General features: G+C 44.9%; 1 protein-coding gene across 1 annotated transcript; it reads left to right on the top strand.

Annotated features, from left to right (window-relative positions):
- The first annotated feature begins 7,737 nt into the window (after positions 1 to 7,737).
- Positions 7,738 to 10,603, top strand: LOC124001859 (zinc finger protein with KRAB and SCAN domains 1-like). Its single transcript, XM_046308985.1, has 3 exons — positions 7,738 to 8,407; positions 8,684 to 8,814; positions 9,000 to 10,603. The coding sequence occupies exons 1-3, from the start codon at positions 8,134 to 8,136 to the stop codon at positions 10,188 to 10,190; spliced, it is 1,596 nt and encodes a 531-aa protein (XP_046164941.1). The 5' UTR covers positions 7,738 to 8,133; the 3' UTR covers positions 10,191 to 10,603.
- Positions 10,604 to 15,407: the final 4,804 nt, after the last annotated feature.

Raw genomic sequence — 15,407 nt, forward strand, 5'->3', positions numbered from 1 at the left:
AATATCATGAATCATCATCACGCTGCATTTTGGTCCGCTTCTCCTTCTACAGACGAACGCCTTTACAGAATCACCCACCACAACTGGACCAAGCGGCGTGTCGACAGGCAGGAGCAGCAGGTGAAGCAACAGCGGCAGCAGGAGATGCGTAATAAGGAATCCTGGACATGGGAGGAAATCCTCGACGGGAGAGGACCCTGGGCTAAACCAGGGGAGTGTAGCCGCCCCAAGGTGCAGCAGGAGAAGAGGCAACAGGAGCAGCCCAAAGAGGAGTATGATTTGGACTACAAGAGTATGGACTATACTTCTTGGGAGGAGATAGACAGGTGGGTGGTCGACCCAGGGAGAGTGCCGGAGCCCGCCTGGGATTCGATGGAGCAGTGCGCGGAAGCTTATCGGATAATGGAGTTGGCGAAGTAAGCACGGCGGTGCGGACGGAAGCCCGAGAGTCAGCCCCCAAAAATGTATTGGGGGGGGCTCGCAGGGAGTAGGGCTACGCCAGGTAGGAGACCTGCGCAAACTCCCTGTGCTTACTGGGGGGGCTAGTGAGACCGGGCAGGCACCGTGTTATGCTTTGGAGCGCACGGTGTCCCCAGTGCGGGTGCAAAGCCCGGTGCGGTACATTCCAGCTCCTCGTATCGGCCGGGCTAGAGTGGGCATCGAGCCAGGTAAGGCTGGGCAGGCTCGGTGCTCAAAAGCTCCAGTGCGCCTGCACGGTCCGGTCTATCCAGTACCACCTTCACGCACCAGCCCCCCGGTGGCAGCTCCCCGCACCAGGCTTCCTGTGCGTGTTCTCGGCCCAGTACCACCAGTGCCAGCACCACGCATCAGGCCTACAGTGCGCCTCTCCTCTCCAGCACTGCCGGAGTCTCCCGCCTGTTCAGTGCAGCCAGAGCCTTCCTCCTCTACAGCGCTGCCGGAGTCTCCCGCCTGTCTAGCGCTGCCAGAGACTTCCTCCTCTACAGCGCTGCCGGAGTCTCCCGCCTGTTCAGCGCAGCCAGAGCCTTCCTCCTCTACAGCGCTGCCGGAGTCTCCCGCCTGTCTAGCGCTGCCAGAGACTTCCTCCTCTACAGCGCTGCTGGAGTCTCCTGCCAGTTCAGCGCAGCCAGAGCTGCCAGCCTGCATGGAGCAGCCAGAGCTGCCAGCCTGCATGGAGCAGCCAGAGCTGCCAGCCTGCATGGAGCAGCCAGAACTGCCAGTCTGCATGGAGCAGCCAGAGCTGTCAGTCTGCAAGGATCTGCAAGGAGCTGCCAGTCTGCACGGAGCTGCCAGTCTGCACGGAGCTGCCAGTCTGCACGGAGCTGCCAGTCTGCACGGAGCAGCCAGAGCTGCCAGCCTACATGGAGCAGCCAGAGCTGCCAGCCTACATGGAGCAGCCAGAGCCGCCAGTCAGCGTGGAGCAGCCAGAGCCGCCAGTCAGCGTGGAGCAGCCAGATCCGTCAGCCAGACTCTTCCAGATCCGCCAGACTCTTCCCGATCCGCCAGCCATCCATGTGCTGTGCCTAGGAATGAAGACAAAAGAGTTGAACATAGTGAAGAACAGAAACTGGAAGTGCTGTCTTTGTTGTTGAAAATGTATGCTATACCCCATCCACACTAAAGAGGCTCTGACATGTATATCAACCAGGGATAAAGAGAAAATTAATACTGTGAAATTTTTTGTACTTATTTGAAATAAAGTGTCTGTTGACATGTTAGAAAAGATTAAAGGTCTACAATTTCTGTCAATATAAGAGTTGTATTCCTTGATTTGCTGGCCACCATTGCTGTGGTTACATGTTCAGTATATGTATTGACCAACAAACCCACTGCAGCCCACCTCACTAGCTCACTCTCCATCCCTATTTTGAACAATTAATAACATGACTCTCGTACTTTGCCCTTTTCCTTTATGGTTGATATTAACGATGAAAGGAGATATTATCTGTCTCTCTCCTATTGTCTACCGCTGTTAAATATTGTGGCAAAATAAAAAAAACAGGGAAAATAAGTACTTAGAACTACCAATTATTATCGATAAATATTAAAGAAAAGGGTAAACAACACTGGACTGAACCCCCTAATTGTCAAACTAATATTAATGTACAACTATATAGAAGATACAACCGTATTGCATAACCTGTATATCCACCTCACACTTCTTAGGTGTGTAATTGACATGACCAAGGAGCTATTGAAATGTAAGACTATGGAAAATGTACACAAAACAAGAGAGTGCAATATATAAGGCTAGTCTGTGGACATTCTGAAGTTTGTTTGAGTCAGTAGGTCACATAACCAAGGAACTATTGAAATTTGAAAGTTAGAAAAATTTATGTAAAAATGTGTGAGATGAAATTGATCAACTAAAGGGTGTGCAATGTGTAGGCCCACTGAGTGGACATTCTGAACCTTGTTTGAAGTCAGTAGGTCACATGATCAAAGAGCTATTGAAATTTGAAAGTTTGAAAAATTCATGTAAAACGAGATGAAAATGGACAAACCAAAGGATGTGCAATATAGAAGGGTCGTCAGTGGACACTCTGAACCTAGTTTGAGTCAAGTAGGTCACATGACCAAGGAGCTATTGAAATTCGAATGTAAAAAAAGTTTGTACTTTGTTTACGCTTCCTAACTAATTCAACTAGGAATACAAAATGCTACTCACATTTACATATTTTTATTAGCTTTGCAACGCGAATTAATGTCCAGATCGTGAAAATAATACCAATTTTTCCAACATCATGACACTTATTTGGCTCAAGTGGTTTGAAAGCGCGAATATCCGTCGAATATCCAACTTGAAACTCTTTACCTCGGTCGATAGCTTTGTTGCTGGAGAGGGTCTCAGGTGCAGACTGCATGCGTTTTCTGATTATTTTCTTACGGGTATTCTACACAGTCTTTTGTCAGACATATATACTTGTATGGTGTTGATAATGGGATATGTAAATAGGGTGAGTCGATCAAGGATCGATTCAGACAAGGTGGTAAATTGTATGACAAGCGACAGTTTATTCAGAGTAAAGATATCTGGTACAACGTATACGGGCTCATTCATTCGGCTCACAAGGAACCAGCAGAAAGAAGCCCCGATAACAGATTGCAAGCATGTTATGTACAGTACAGAAAGTAGGTTGAGTCTGGAAGTCCTGGTCTTCTTGTTGGCCCGGGTTGGGGTGCTGTCTTCTCGGATTGGTCCTGTTGGGCCGTCCGTCATTCCTCTGAGTCTCGTCGTGCCGTTCTCAGTCACACCATGTTCAGCTAAGAAGGAGATTATGTGTGTGTGTGTGTTTGTCTCTATTTCAAGGCTGTGTGTCCTCCTCCCAATGTGTGGGTGTATGTCTTATCTGTGTGTCCTCGGCAGTTAGTGTGTGTATGTGTGTGTGCTGTGTGTGTGTGTGGGTGTGGGAGCTATCCTGTATGGGACCTAACATGTTTTACTGTGAAAATACGTTGTCTCAGTTATAGCAATGTAATAGCAGTAAGCTGGTCATTTGCATAAGAAATAGCACTTCCTTACAATGGGAGTACAGACGGCAGCATTATCTTTAGCCTTAGATTTTTACCCATTCTATGCATGTATGTTGTGAAATGTAACGATTTTGTATTTCATGTTTAATGTGCTTAGTTATCTGTCGGTCATTTAAAAAATGGCGTTGTTGCTTCATAAGTATTTTTTTATTTTTTTATTATTTTTATTTCACCTTTATTTAACCAGGTAGGCTAGTTGAGAACAAGTTCTCATTTTGCAACTGCAACCTGGCCAAAATAAAGCATAGCAGTGTGAACAGACAACACAGAGTTACACATGGAGTAAACAATTAACAAGTCAATAACACAGTAGAAAAAAATGGGCAGTCTATATACAATGTGTGCAAAAGGCATGAGGAGGTAGGCGAATAATACAATTTTGCAGATTAACACTGGAGTGATAAATGATCAGATGGTCATGTACAGGTAGAGATATTGGTGTGCAAAAGAGCAGAAAAGTAAATAAATAAAAAACAGTATAAAAACAGTATGGGAATGAGGTAGGTGAAAATGGGTGGGCTATTTACCAATAGACTATGTACAGCTGCAGCGAACGGTTAGCTGCTCGGATAGCTGATGTTTGAAGTTGGTGAGGGAGATAAAAGTCTCCAACTTCAGCGATTTTTGCAGTTCGTTCCAGTCACAGGCAGCAGAGTACTGGAACGAAAGGCGGCCAAATGAGGTGTTGGCTTTAGGGATGATCAGTGAGATACACCTGCTGGAGCGCGTGCTACGGATGGGTGTTGCCATCGTGACCAGTGAACTGAGATAAGGCGGAGCTTTACCTAGCATGGATTTGTAGATGACCTGGAGCCAGTGGGTCTGGCGACGAATATGTAGTGAGGGCCAGCCGACTAGAGCATACAAGTCGCAGTGGTGGGTGGTATAAGGTGCTTTAGTGACAAAACGGATGGCACTGTGATAGACTGCATCCAGTTTGCTGAGTAGAGTGTTGGAAGCCATTTTGTAGATGACATCGCCGAAGTCGAGGATCGGTAGGATAGTCAGTTTTACTAGGGTAAGCTTGGCGGCGTGAGTGAAGGAGGCTTTGTTGCGGAATAGAAAGCCGACTCTTGATTTGATTTTCGATTGGAGATGTTTGATGTGAGTCTGGAAGGAGAGTTTGCAGTCTAGCCAGACACCTAAGTACTTATAGATGTCCACATATTCAAGGTCGGAACCATCCAGGGTGGTGATGCTAGTCGGGCATGCGGGTGCAGGCAGCGATCGGTTGAAAAGCATGCATTTGGTTTTATTCGCGTTTAAGAGCAGTTGGAGGCCACGGAAGGAGTGATGTATGGCATTGAAGCTCGTTTGGAGGTTAGATAGCACAGTGTCCAATGACGGGCCAAAAGTATATAGAATGGTGTCGTCTGCGTAGAGGTGGATCAGGGAATCGCCCGCAGCAAGAGCAACATCATTGATATATACAGAGAAAAGAGTCGGCCCGAGAATTGAACCCTGTGGCACCCCCATAGAGACTGCCAGAGGACCGGACAGCATGCCCTCCGATTTGACACACTGAACTCTGTCTGCAAAGTAATTGGCGAACCAGGCAAGGCAGTCATCCGAAAAACCGAGGCTATTGAGTCTGCCGATAAGAATATGGTGATTGACAGAGTCGAAAGCCTTGGCGAGGTCGATGAAGACGGCTGCACAGTACTGTCTTTTATCGATGGCGGTTATGATATCGCTTAGTACCTTGAGTGTAGCTGAGGTGCACCCGTGACCGGCTCGGAAACCAGATTGCATAGCGGAGAAGGTACGGTGGGATTCGAGATGTTCAGTGACCTGTTTGTTGACTTGGCTTTCGAAGACCTTAGATAGGCAGGGCAGGATGGATATAGGTCTATAACAGTTTGGGTCCAGGGTGTCTCCCCCTTTGAAGAGGGGGATGACTGCGGCAGCTTTCCAATCCTTGGGGATCTCAGACAATATGAAAGAGAGGTTGAACAGGCTGGTAATAGGGGTTGCGACAATGGCGGCAGATAGTTTCAGAAATAGAGGGTCCAGATTGTCAAGCCCAGCTGATTTGTACGGGTCCAGGTTTTGCAGCTCTTTCAGAACATCTGCTATCTGGATTTGGGTAAAGGAGAACCTGGAGAGGCTTGGGCGAGGAGCTGCGGGGGGGGCAGAGCTGTTGGCCGAGGTTGGAGTAGCCAGGCGGAAGGCATGGCCAGCCGTTGAGAAGTGCTTATTGAAGTTTTCGATAATCATGGATTTATCGGTGGAGACCGTGTTAGCCTCAGTGCAGTGAGCAGCTGGGAGGAGGTGCTCTTGTTCTCCATGGACTTCACAGTGTCCCAGAACTTTTTTGGAGTTGGAGCTACAGGATGCAAACTTCTGCCTGAAGAAGCTGGCCTTAGCTTTCCTGACTGACTGCGTGTATTGGTTCCTGACTTCCCTGAACAGTTGCATATCACGGGGGGCTATTCGATGCTATTGCAGTCCGCCACAGGATGTTTTTGTGCTGGTCGAGGGCAGTCAGGTCTGGAGTGAACCAAGGGCTGTATCTGTTCTTGGTTCTACATTTTTTGAACGGAGCATGCTTATCTAAAATGGTGAGGAAGTTACTTTTAAAGAATGACCAGGCATCCTCAACTGATGGGATGAGGTCAATGTCCTTCCAGGATACCCGGGCCAGGTCGATTAGAAAGGCCTGCTCACAGAAGTGTTTTAGGGAGCGTTTGACAGTGATGAGGGGTGGTCGTTTGACTGCGGTTCCGTGGCAGATACAGGCAATGAGGCAGTGGTCACTGAGATCCTGGTTGAAGACAGCGGAGGTGTATTTGGAGGGCCAGTTGGTCAGGATGACGTCTATGAGGGTGCCCTTGTTTACAGAGTTAGGGTTGTACCTGGTGGGTTCCTTGATGATTTGAGTGAGATTGAGGGCATCTAGCTTAGATTGTAGGACTGCCGGGGTGTTAAGCATATCCCAGTTTAGGTCACCTAACAGAACAAACTCTGAAGCTAGATGGGGGGCGATCAATTCACAAATGGTGTCCAGGGCACAGCTGGGAGTTGAGGGTGGTCGGTAGCAGGCGGCAACAGTGAGAGACTTATTTCTGGAGAGAGTCATTTTCAAAATTAGTAGTTCAAACTGTTTGGGTATGGACCTGGAAAGTATGACATTACTTTGCAGGCTATCTCTGCAGTAGGTTGCGACTCCGCCCCCTTTGGCAGTTCTATCTTCATAAGTATGCCTCGGGTATAATGGTACAATAGTACACTCTAATACATATTGGGCACTTATTAGCAGATTATTATTGTATTGGTGTACAACATTTACAAAAACGAAATGTGATTCTTTTGAAAATATGAACATTTATTGTACAATGTGTTTTTTTGTTGATGCTTTTACTCCTGAGTTTGCTCAGAGCGTGATGAGGAGAGGCAAATATACTTGTATGGGAGTCCAGACGGCAGCATGAACTTTTGCCTTGTATTTGTACACATTCCATGCAGTCATTAAAAGAGAGACAACCGGCAGAATTGTGTCCAGATCCTTGTCTTCCATTTACACCTTACCAGAACACCTCGCAGAAAGGTACCGGTACAGGGACGGTTACACTGGCATGCATCTAACATTTTTTTGTGTTGTTTGCCACACTAAGATTTACATGCTAAAATCGCCACTGCCCAAGGGTGATTCCACTGGGAGGCCCCTGTAATATTCATATGTGTAAACATACTGAAATATAATTGGATGCATTTTACCGCCGTATCATACTGTGCTATGATTGGTTAAGACCACCCAGATGGTTAGGTCATGGTCAGTTGATCATGGTTGGAGATAAGTGAACATGCAGTTGAAGCAAGCTAATAAAGAGCTACGTTAGAAATGTCCTGTAGTACTGCATTTTATTATTTTGTACAAAGCGTGCAAAACAAGACACAGGTCAGTGAGCAGGTCTGAAGAGAAAGATCCAGAGAGGATCAGTTTTATTAAGGTCGGATTTAGTGCTTTTATTGCTATGGTTATTAATTGTCTGCACTGATGTAAATCCCAGAAAATAGATGTGGTAGTGGCAGCAGCTGTTGGCCTGTAGTAGGATCTAGTAGGGCTAAAGTATTGGTATAAAGGTGTATATGTGTAGCGTTAGATAGTGGTGAGATTGATTTCCCCCTTCTTTTCTGTGACATATTGTGCAATTCACACTCCGACCTGTAAAAGTCAGCAACACAGCGTCAAGTCTGCCGAAAACTCACCGGAAGATGAAGTAAACGGAAGCAGAGAGAATGAGTCGAAGCGAAAGGATTTACGCCGCCCAAAATCGGTCCTCGTGAGATAAGGTTTAGTAGTGTCGAAATACGTGAAACTTATTCAATCGAATATAAGTTTCGTAATGTTTAGGCTATTTGAAATGTACGGATATAAGTGGACGCACGTGGAATTCAGACAACTGATAAATACGACTTAGTTGTGTATAATCTTTACGGAAATGAAGTGTCCAAGAACAATTTCCACGTTCGCGTTTGTATTGTTATTTAGGCGTCGTGTATTAACACCCAACTAAAAATATTACTAATTTGACTGCATAGCATCACATACTTAATTCGCATTGGAGACATAACTTGGTTGATAGATGTTATCTAGGTAACACTGGCTAGCTGCTAACAATGGCTAACTGTATGGTTTTTCACACTCAAATAGCCTCCATCATGGAGGTGCTAGCGAATGCAGCCGTGGCAGAGATCTGTAAACTCGTAGACGACGACTATGCAGTGTTTCGTTTGGAAATAACTCAAAGCCAGAAAGAAAACAGGGCATTGCGGAGGAAACTACTGGAACTGAAGGTGGCACGGGAGCGCGCAGAGAGGACAATGCGAGAGCGCGTCCTCGCCAGTCGGCCAAGTATCAAGATCCTTGACAGATACAGAGGAATAGCAAGAGGTAGGTCAGTTTTTCGATAGTATGCAATATTTCCCCTGATTACTTAGCTATCTTGCTCAAAGACAAAATATAATATTCTTGATTTACTGTATTTCCTATTTACTCATTTAAAACAATGTGATGCATCAAACAATACATTGATCAATAAATAGTATATCAAGAAGTTATGCAAAGTGTTAGCTTACATCCTTGCCAACTCTAGACAGTGTCAACAGTGTACAATATAATGTTGACAGTAGCTAAACAAACTGCTTATTTTCCTCCAATCACTCTCAGGTGAAGGACATCTCACTGGAGGCCACAGGAACTTTGTGAAGCCATCGGGACCCAATACATTGAGAGATGACCAACCAATCACTGTTGATGAGGGGAATGGAGCCTCAACCCAGCACATTATCGTGATCGAGGTTAGTGTAATAGTGTTGCATAAAACATTAGTTACTTTGCTGCCCCTTTATTTCAGAAAGGCTCCCCTCAGCTATTCACTTGCTTACATGTACATTCTCATAGGGGCGCTTGTAAGACTTCCGAACAACATTGTTATCCAATTCAACTCATGTACCGGTAATAACCACCTCTCTTCTTGTGTCAGTCTGCAGAAGTTGCAGGTTCTGGGGTCAAGCAGGAGAGGTCTGAAGGAGAGGAGGACACACTGCAAATCCAGACTGGATTGGCTGGAGCTCCCCCTGTAGCCACGGATGAACCCGACACCACCCCAGCGCAGCCCAAGACCCGACGCAATGTGACGGAGGTCAGTGGAACGCTGAACACCGTCCTCAAGTCAGAGACCGACACAGAGACTTTAACTGTAACACATAGGCTTTTACCCACAGGATCTGACCAAATGTCAGACCCAGAGAGACTGGGGCTGGGGAGACTGGGCTGCACTCCTGCTCCCGCCTCAGAGTATTTACTTTATGGAAACCCAAGCCCGAGGACGGTTCATTCCCATCCGGACTCAGGTGGCGCGTCAGAGACTGGTAATGATCCGTCTTGTTCTTACACTTCAGAGATGGACCCTAGCAACATTCCGTTGGTTTTAGAGTCACAGACTGATCTGTCTAGACGGGATTGGAACCGGTGCAGTAGAAGTGTATACTCTGAAGGGTGCCTATATAAAGCAGGGGAGGGTATGGCCGTAGATGAAGTGACTGTGAAAGTGGAGGGCGACATTCCTCCCACATGGAATGCAGATAGTCTCCTAGGAGATGGACACTCACAGGGCAGATATTTCTTAGATTACAGGGAAAGCTTGGAGACAAATCCAAATGTCGCTACCCACTACCCTTTACACACGCTCAGGGATCGCGACCCTTTGTCCACGTCGATGGGGCCTTCTGATTCACATGGCAGCGTCCTCTTCGATCAGGTATTGAACTCAAATGACAGGACTAGAGCCCAGGATCAGAGAGGGGAAGCTACATCAGGCAATAGCAAAGATAAACGTTTCCTCTGCATGTTCTGTAACAAAGGCTTCAGCTGCCCCCAGAAGGTGGAGATCCACCAGAGGGTACACACGGGGGAGAAACCCTACAGCTGTACCCAGTGTCACATGCGCTTCACCCAGGCTGGCAACCTGAAGAGGCACCAGAGGGTGCACACTGGGGAGAAACCCTATGGCTGTACCCAGTGCCACATGCGCTTCGCCCAGGCCGGTCACTTGAAGATGCACCTAAAGGTCCACACGGGAGAGCGGCCGTTCACTTGTACACACTGCGGAAAGAGGTTTTCAGAGAGGAGCTACCTCAGGATACACCAGCAGAAAAAACACTCCACTCTATAACATAGAAAGTAACCATTCCACTCGATAGCTTCTGAGGTTTAGAGTAACAGATTTCAGGTGTTGAATATTCCTGGGTAGAATGTTGCATCCAGACATTGGCATATATAAACCTACAAATCTGTTACATATTGTGTTTGTACTGGGCTATATGATGTTCACAAATGCCCATTTCATTACTTCCATTCGACTACTTTTTTTTTCTTCCCCAAGAGACTTTTAATGAGAAAATGAGTGCCGTTTATCAAGTTCATGCCTAATGTTTTGTTGATGTACAGTGGGGTAAAAGAGTATTTTCTGTCTCTCACAGACTTGTAACTTCTTTAAGAGGCTCCTCTGTCCTCCACTCGTTACCTGTATTAATGGCACCTGTTTGAACTTGTTATCAGTATAAAAGACACCTGTCCACAACCTCAAACAGTCACACTCCAAACTCCACTATGGCCAAGACCAAAGAGCTGTCAAAGGACACCAGAAAGACCTGCACCAGGCTGGGAAAGACCTGCACCAGAAAGACCTGCACCAGGCTGGGAAGACTGAATCTGCAATAGGTAAGTAGCTTGGTTTGAAGAAATCAACTGTGGGAGCAATTATTAGGAAATGGAAGACATACAAGACCACTGATAATCTCCCTCGATCTGGGGCTCCACGCAAGATCTCACCCCTTGGGGTCAAAATGATCACAAGAACGGTGAGCAAAAATCCCAGAACCACATGGGGGGACCTAGTGAATGACCTGCAGAGAGCTGGGACCAAGTAACAAAGCCTACCATCAGTAACACAAGACGCCGCCAGGGACTCAAATCCTGCAGTGCCAGACTTGTCCCCCTGCTTAAGCCAGTACATGTCCAGGCCCATCTGAAGTTAGCTAGAGAGCATTTGGATGATCCAGAAGAAGATTGGGAGAATGTCATATGGTCAGATGAAACCAAAATATAACTTTTTGGTAAAAACTCAACTCGTTGTGTTTGGAGGACAAAGAAAGCTGAGTTGCATACAAAGAACACCATACCTACTGTGAAGCATGGGGGTGGAAACATCATGCTTTGGGGCTGTTTTTCTGCAAAGGGACCAGGACGACTGATCCGTGTAAAGGAAAGAATGAATGGGTCCATGTATCGTGAGATTGGAAGTGGGAGAACTTGCACAATTGGTGGCTGACTGAATACTTTTTTGCCCCACTGTATGTGTGGTTTTCATATGGTGTATTTAAGTTGTTTGTTTAATAAACACAAAATTTGACTTCATTTTAAGACTTTCATTGAGACTCTTTAGTATACATCACATCTGTATTCACCTGACAGCGCTTTATAACCATGTACTTACTAAATATACCCACACACTTACAAATAGCTACTGTACACGTCAAAATATTTTAGTCAGGTTTGTCTGATGACTTTTGACTTATCATAGCTGACTTCTATTTTCCCACAACATCACATTTATGTCCACCATGGTCAGTTTAACAACAATGAAGTCATTCTATAACTACAGTCTAGGACTCATGACGTGGGGATGGAGGACGGTCCAGAGGTGCTGCTTGTGAAGGAGGAGGGATGTGAGGTAGGTCTGGGGAACTCTTGAGGGGACCATGGTCATGGAAGACTACCAGACTACAACTCCTGAACCAGCTGAGCAGCACAGGACCACACCCGGTCTTACTGAGCTGAGTCCACTGTGAACTACTGTCTGCATGCTATTAGGTCAGGGACTGTATCCACATAGCCTATCGGAGTAGGATTGCTGATCTAGGATCAGTTTTGTCTTTTAGATCGTAATGAATAAGACCCGATCCTCAATCAGCACTTTTACTCAGACTCTTTGAGCTGGGCCTGTATCCACAAAGCATATCAGAAAAGGTCCTAAGAATCCTATAATAACCTTTTTTAAGACTTAAACTCCCTGCACAGAGTATTTAAAAAAAAATGTTTGCCCCTTTTTCGTGGTATCCAATTGGTAGCTACAGTCTTGTCTCATCGCTGCAAGTCCCGTACGGACTCGGGAGAGGCGAAGCCCGTCCCAACGAAGCCACATTGCTTCTTGACGCAATGCCCGCTTAACCCGGAAGGCAGCCGCACCAATGTGTCGGTGACACGCTGACCGTGTCAGTATGCACTACGCCCGGCCCGCCACAGGAGTCGCTAGTGCACGATGGGAAAAGAACATCCCTGCCGGACAACCCTCCCCTAACCTGGAGGACGGAGCCTGGACTCTAACCCCGAATCTATAGAGGCACAGCTAGCACTGCGAAGCAGTACCTTAGACCACTGTGCCACTCGGGAGGCCTAAGAGTAGGTTTTAAGGTTATGTTTAAGACACTGCCCAGGCAAAGTCTTGAGCCAGGAGTAAAATCAATTCATAAAAGCTTCTCAGCTGGTAATCGCGACAGTTTGAGGTACCGCAAAGGAAAGATAGTGATGATGCTCATTGAAATTGTTGCAAATGATGGGGAATAACCAATCGAGATGATGTCAGCTCGGGCATTCGATCTTGCAACCTTTCGGTTACTAGTCCAATGCTCTAACCACTAGGCTACGCTGCTGCCACCTTTATAAATTTTTTTAATATATATTTTTTACAATTACTGTTATATCAACACACTCGTCACTCCTGTTTGACAATTGTAAATTGCTTTGGCACAGTAGGAATCAAGTCACTTGCCGATAATGTTGTATACAACATTTAAGGTCTATTAAAGGTCTAATTTTAATTTAACCACAACGAAAGTTAACATAAGCCCTAGATGCCTTCAATTGCCCAATTTATGAGCATGCTCAATTTAGGCAGATTTTTTTACCAACTTGACATTGTGCTCCAAAGGGATAACTTGAAATAACAATGTAGGTAATTAAATAATAATAACACTGCTACATTAATGTGGATGCTACCATGATGAGTGAAAAATTTAGAGGCATAAATACCCCCCCCCACACACACACACACACACAAAAAATACTAACCTCCCCTGTTATTCGTAATGGTAAGAGGTTGCATATCGTGGGGGTAACTTTCTGACTCATCATTATTCATGATTCATTCAAGACTATCTGTAATAATGGCAGCATCCACATTAATGTAACAGTGTTCATAAACATATTATTTTCTTACTTACAACAAAAGTGACTCCAAAATGACACAATACATGATTTACCATTCATTTCTATTGGGCACATCTTAATCTGTCTGTTGCCTCATAAAACATTTAATTTCAAATCCAAAATGCTGGAGTAGGCTAAACACCCAAGTTTTAGCTTCACTGTCCAAATAAATTCATAGGTGAGTGGACGTCACCATGTCACTGTGATAAGGGCCAATTTATGCTTGATCTGAAAATGTGGTCGGAGGTGCGGTATGGATGGTGTGACGTAATTGCGGAGCCTCCAGAGGCACGCAGAAGCCAAATTGATCTCTGTACCACATCGACGTGCGCCTCTCAAATTGTGTAACAGTGGAGGGCTCCATATTGCGCTGTATTGTCATGATTGGTTGACGGTAGGTGATGGCGGGAGTCTAAAATAAACACAAACTCACAACAGCTATGTGCTGCTTGGTGAAGTGCAAGTATGAATGCCTTGACTTCTGCAGAGGCCATATCACTGAAAATGCTGCGCGGTCAATGCAGATGTCGGTTTGACCATACAGCACCTTTTAGTCTACAGTCCTTGACCTAAAACTGTTTGCAGAAAATGGTTTATAAGCTACCTTAAAGCCATGTGATGAATGAGGTGAAATATTATTAACTAAAGTGCACATATACTTATTATTCCAGACTGACTTGTCTCTACAAACTGGGTCATATACCATCTGTATACCATCTGTATACCATCTGTTTACTTCTGTTTAGGAGTGTAATTAACCACATACCCACATTAACTTGTCATTTGAAACAGGCTTGTGTAAATAACTGTTTTTAGAGAGACAGTAAACATAATATTTACCTTGTAGAAAGAGGAGGAAGGGAAAGCGCTACTAAGGTACACAATAGTACATTTTGGTAGAAGGTGCTCTTTGGTAAAAGGGGTAAATTAGTCATCAAAAATAAAGGAGGATCAAGGCACTTCATATAATTGATTAAAATGCCTTTATTAGAATGGCATGTTCGGTAGAAACAAAGTTTTTAAAAACTGAGTACAAAAAAAGGAATACAATGTGCTTTTGAAAAGCTTTTCAATTAGCCCTAATTGGAACAGGGAGTGGTTACACAGTTGATTGGACACACCTAGTAAGCAATACTATACACATTAAAACCTTTTGTGACTAGGGGGCAGTATTTTCATTTTTGGAAAAATAACGTTCCCTTAGTAAACAGGATATTTTGTCAGGACAAGATGCTAGAATATGCATATAATTGACAGCTTATGATAGAAAACACTCTAAAGTTTCCATAACTGTAAAAATATTGTCTGTGAGTATAACAGAACTGATATTGCAGGCGAAAGCCTGAGAAAAATCCAATCCGGAAGTGCCTCATGTTTTGAAAGTGCTGGGTTCCAATGCGTCCCTATTGAGCAGTGAATGGGCTATCAACCAGATTACTTTTTCTCCGTATTCCCCAAGGTGTCTACAGCATTGTGACATAGTTTTACGCATTTATGTTGAAGCATACCCGTAAGCGGCTACATTGCGCAACTGGTCACCTGATGGCTCCCAGAGTGATTCTCACGTAAAATACAGAGGTAGCCATTATTCCAATCGGTCCTACTGAAAAACCAATTGTCCCGGTGGATATATTATCGAATAGATATTTGAAAAACACCTTCAGGATTGATTATAAACGACGTTGCCAAGTTTCTGTCGATATTATGGAGCTAATTTGGAATATTATTCAGAGTTTTCGTGACTGCAATTTCCAGGCGATTTCTCAGCCAAACGTGAAGAACAAGCTATTTCGCCTACAAAAATAATATTTTGGGAAAAAAGGAACATTGGCTATCTAACTGGGAGTCTCGTGAGTGAAAACATCCGAAGCTCATCAAAGGTAAACGATTTAATTTGATTGCTTTTCTGATTTCCGTGACCAAGTTACCTGCTGCTAGCTGGACAAAATGCTATGCTAGGCTATCGATAAACTTAGACAAATGCTTGTCTAGCTTTGGCTGTAAAGCATATTTTGAAAATCTGAGATGACCGGGTGATTAACAAAAGGCTAAGCTGTGTCTCAATATATTTCACTTGTGATTTTCATGAATATGAATATTTTCTAGGAATATTTATGTCTGT

Source organism: Oncorhynchus gorbuscha, linkage group LG17 (assembly GCF_021184085.1).
Source record: "Oncorhynchus gorbuscha isolate QuinsamMale2020 ecotype Even-year linkage group LG17, OgorEven_v1.0, whole genome shotgun sequence".
Taxonomy (NCBI): Eukaryota; Metazoa; Chordata; class Actinopteri; order Salmoniformes; family Salmonidae; genus Oncorhynchus; species Oncorhynchus gorbuscha.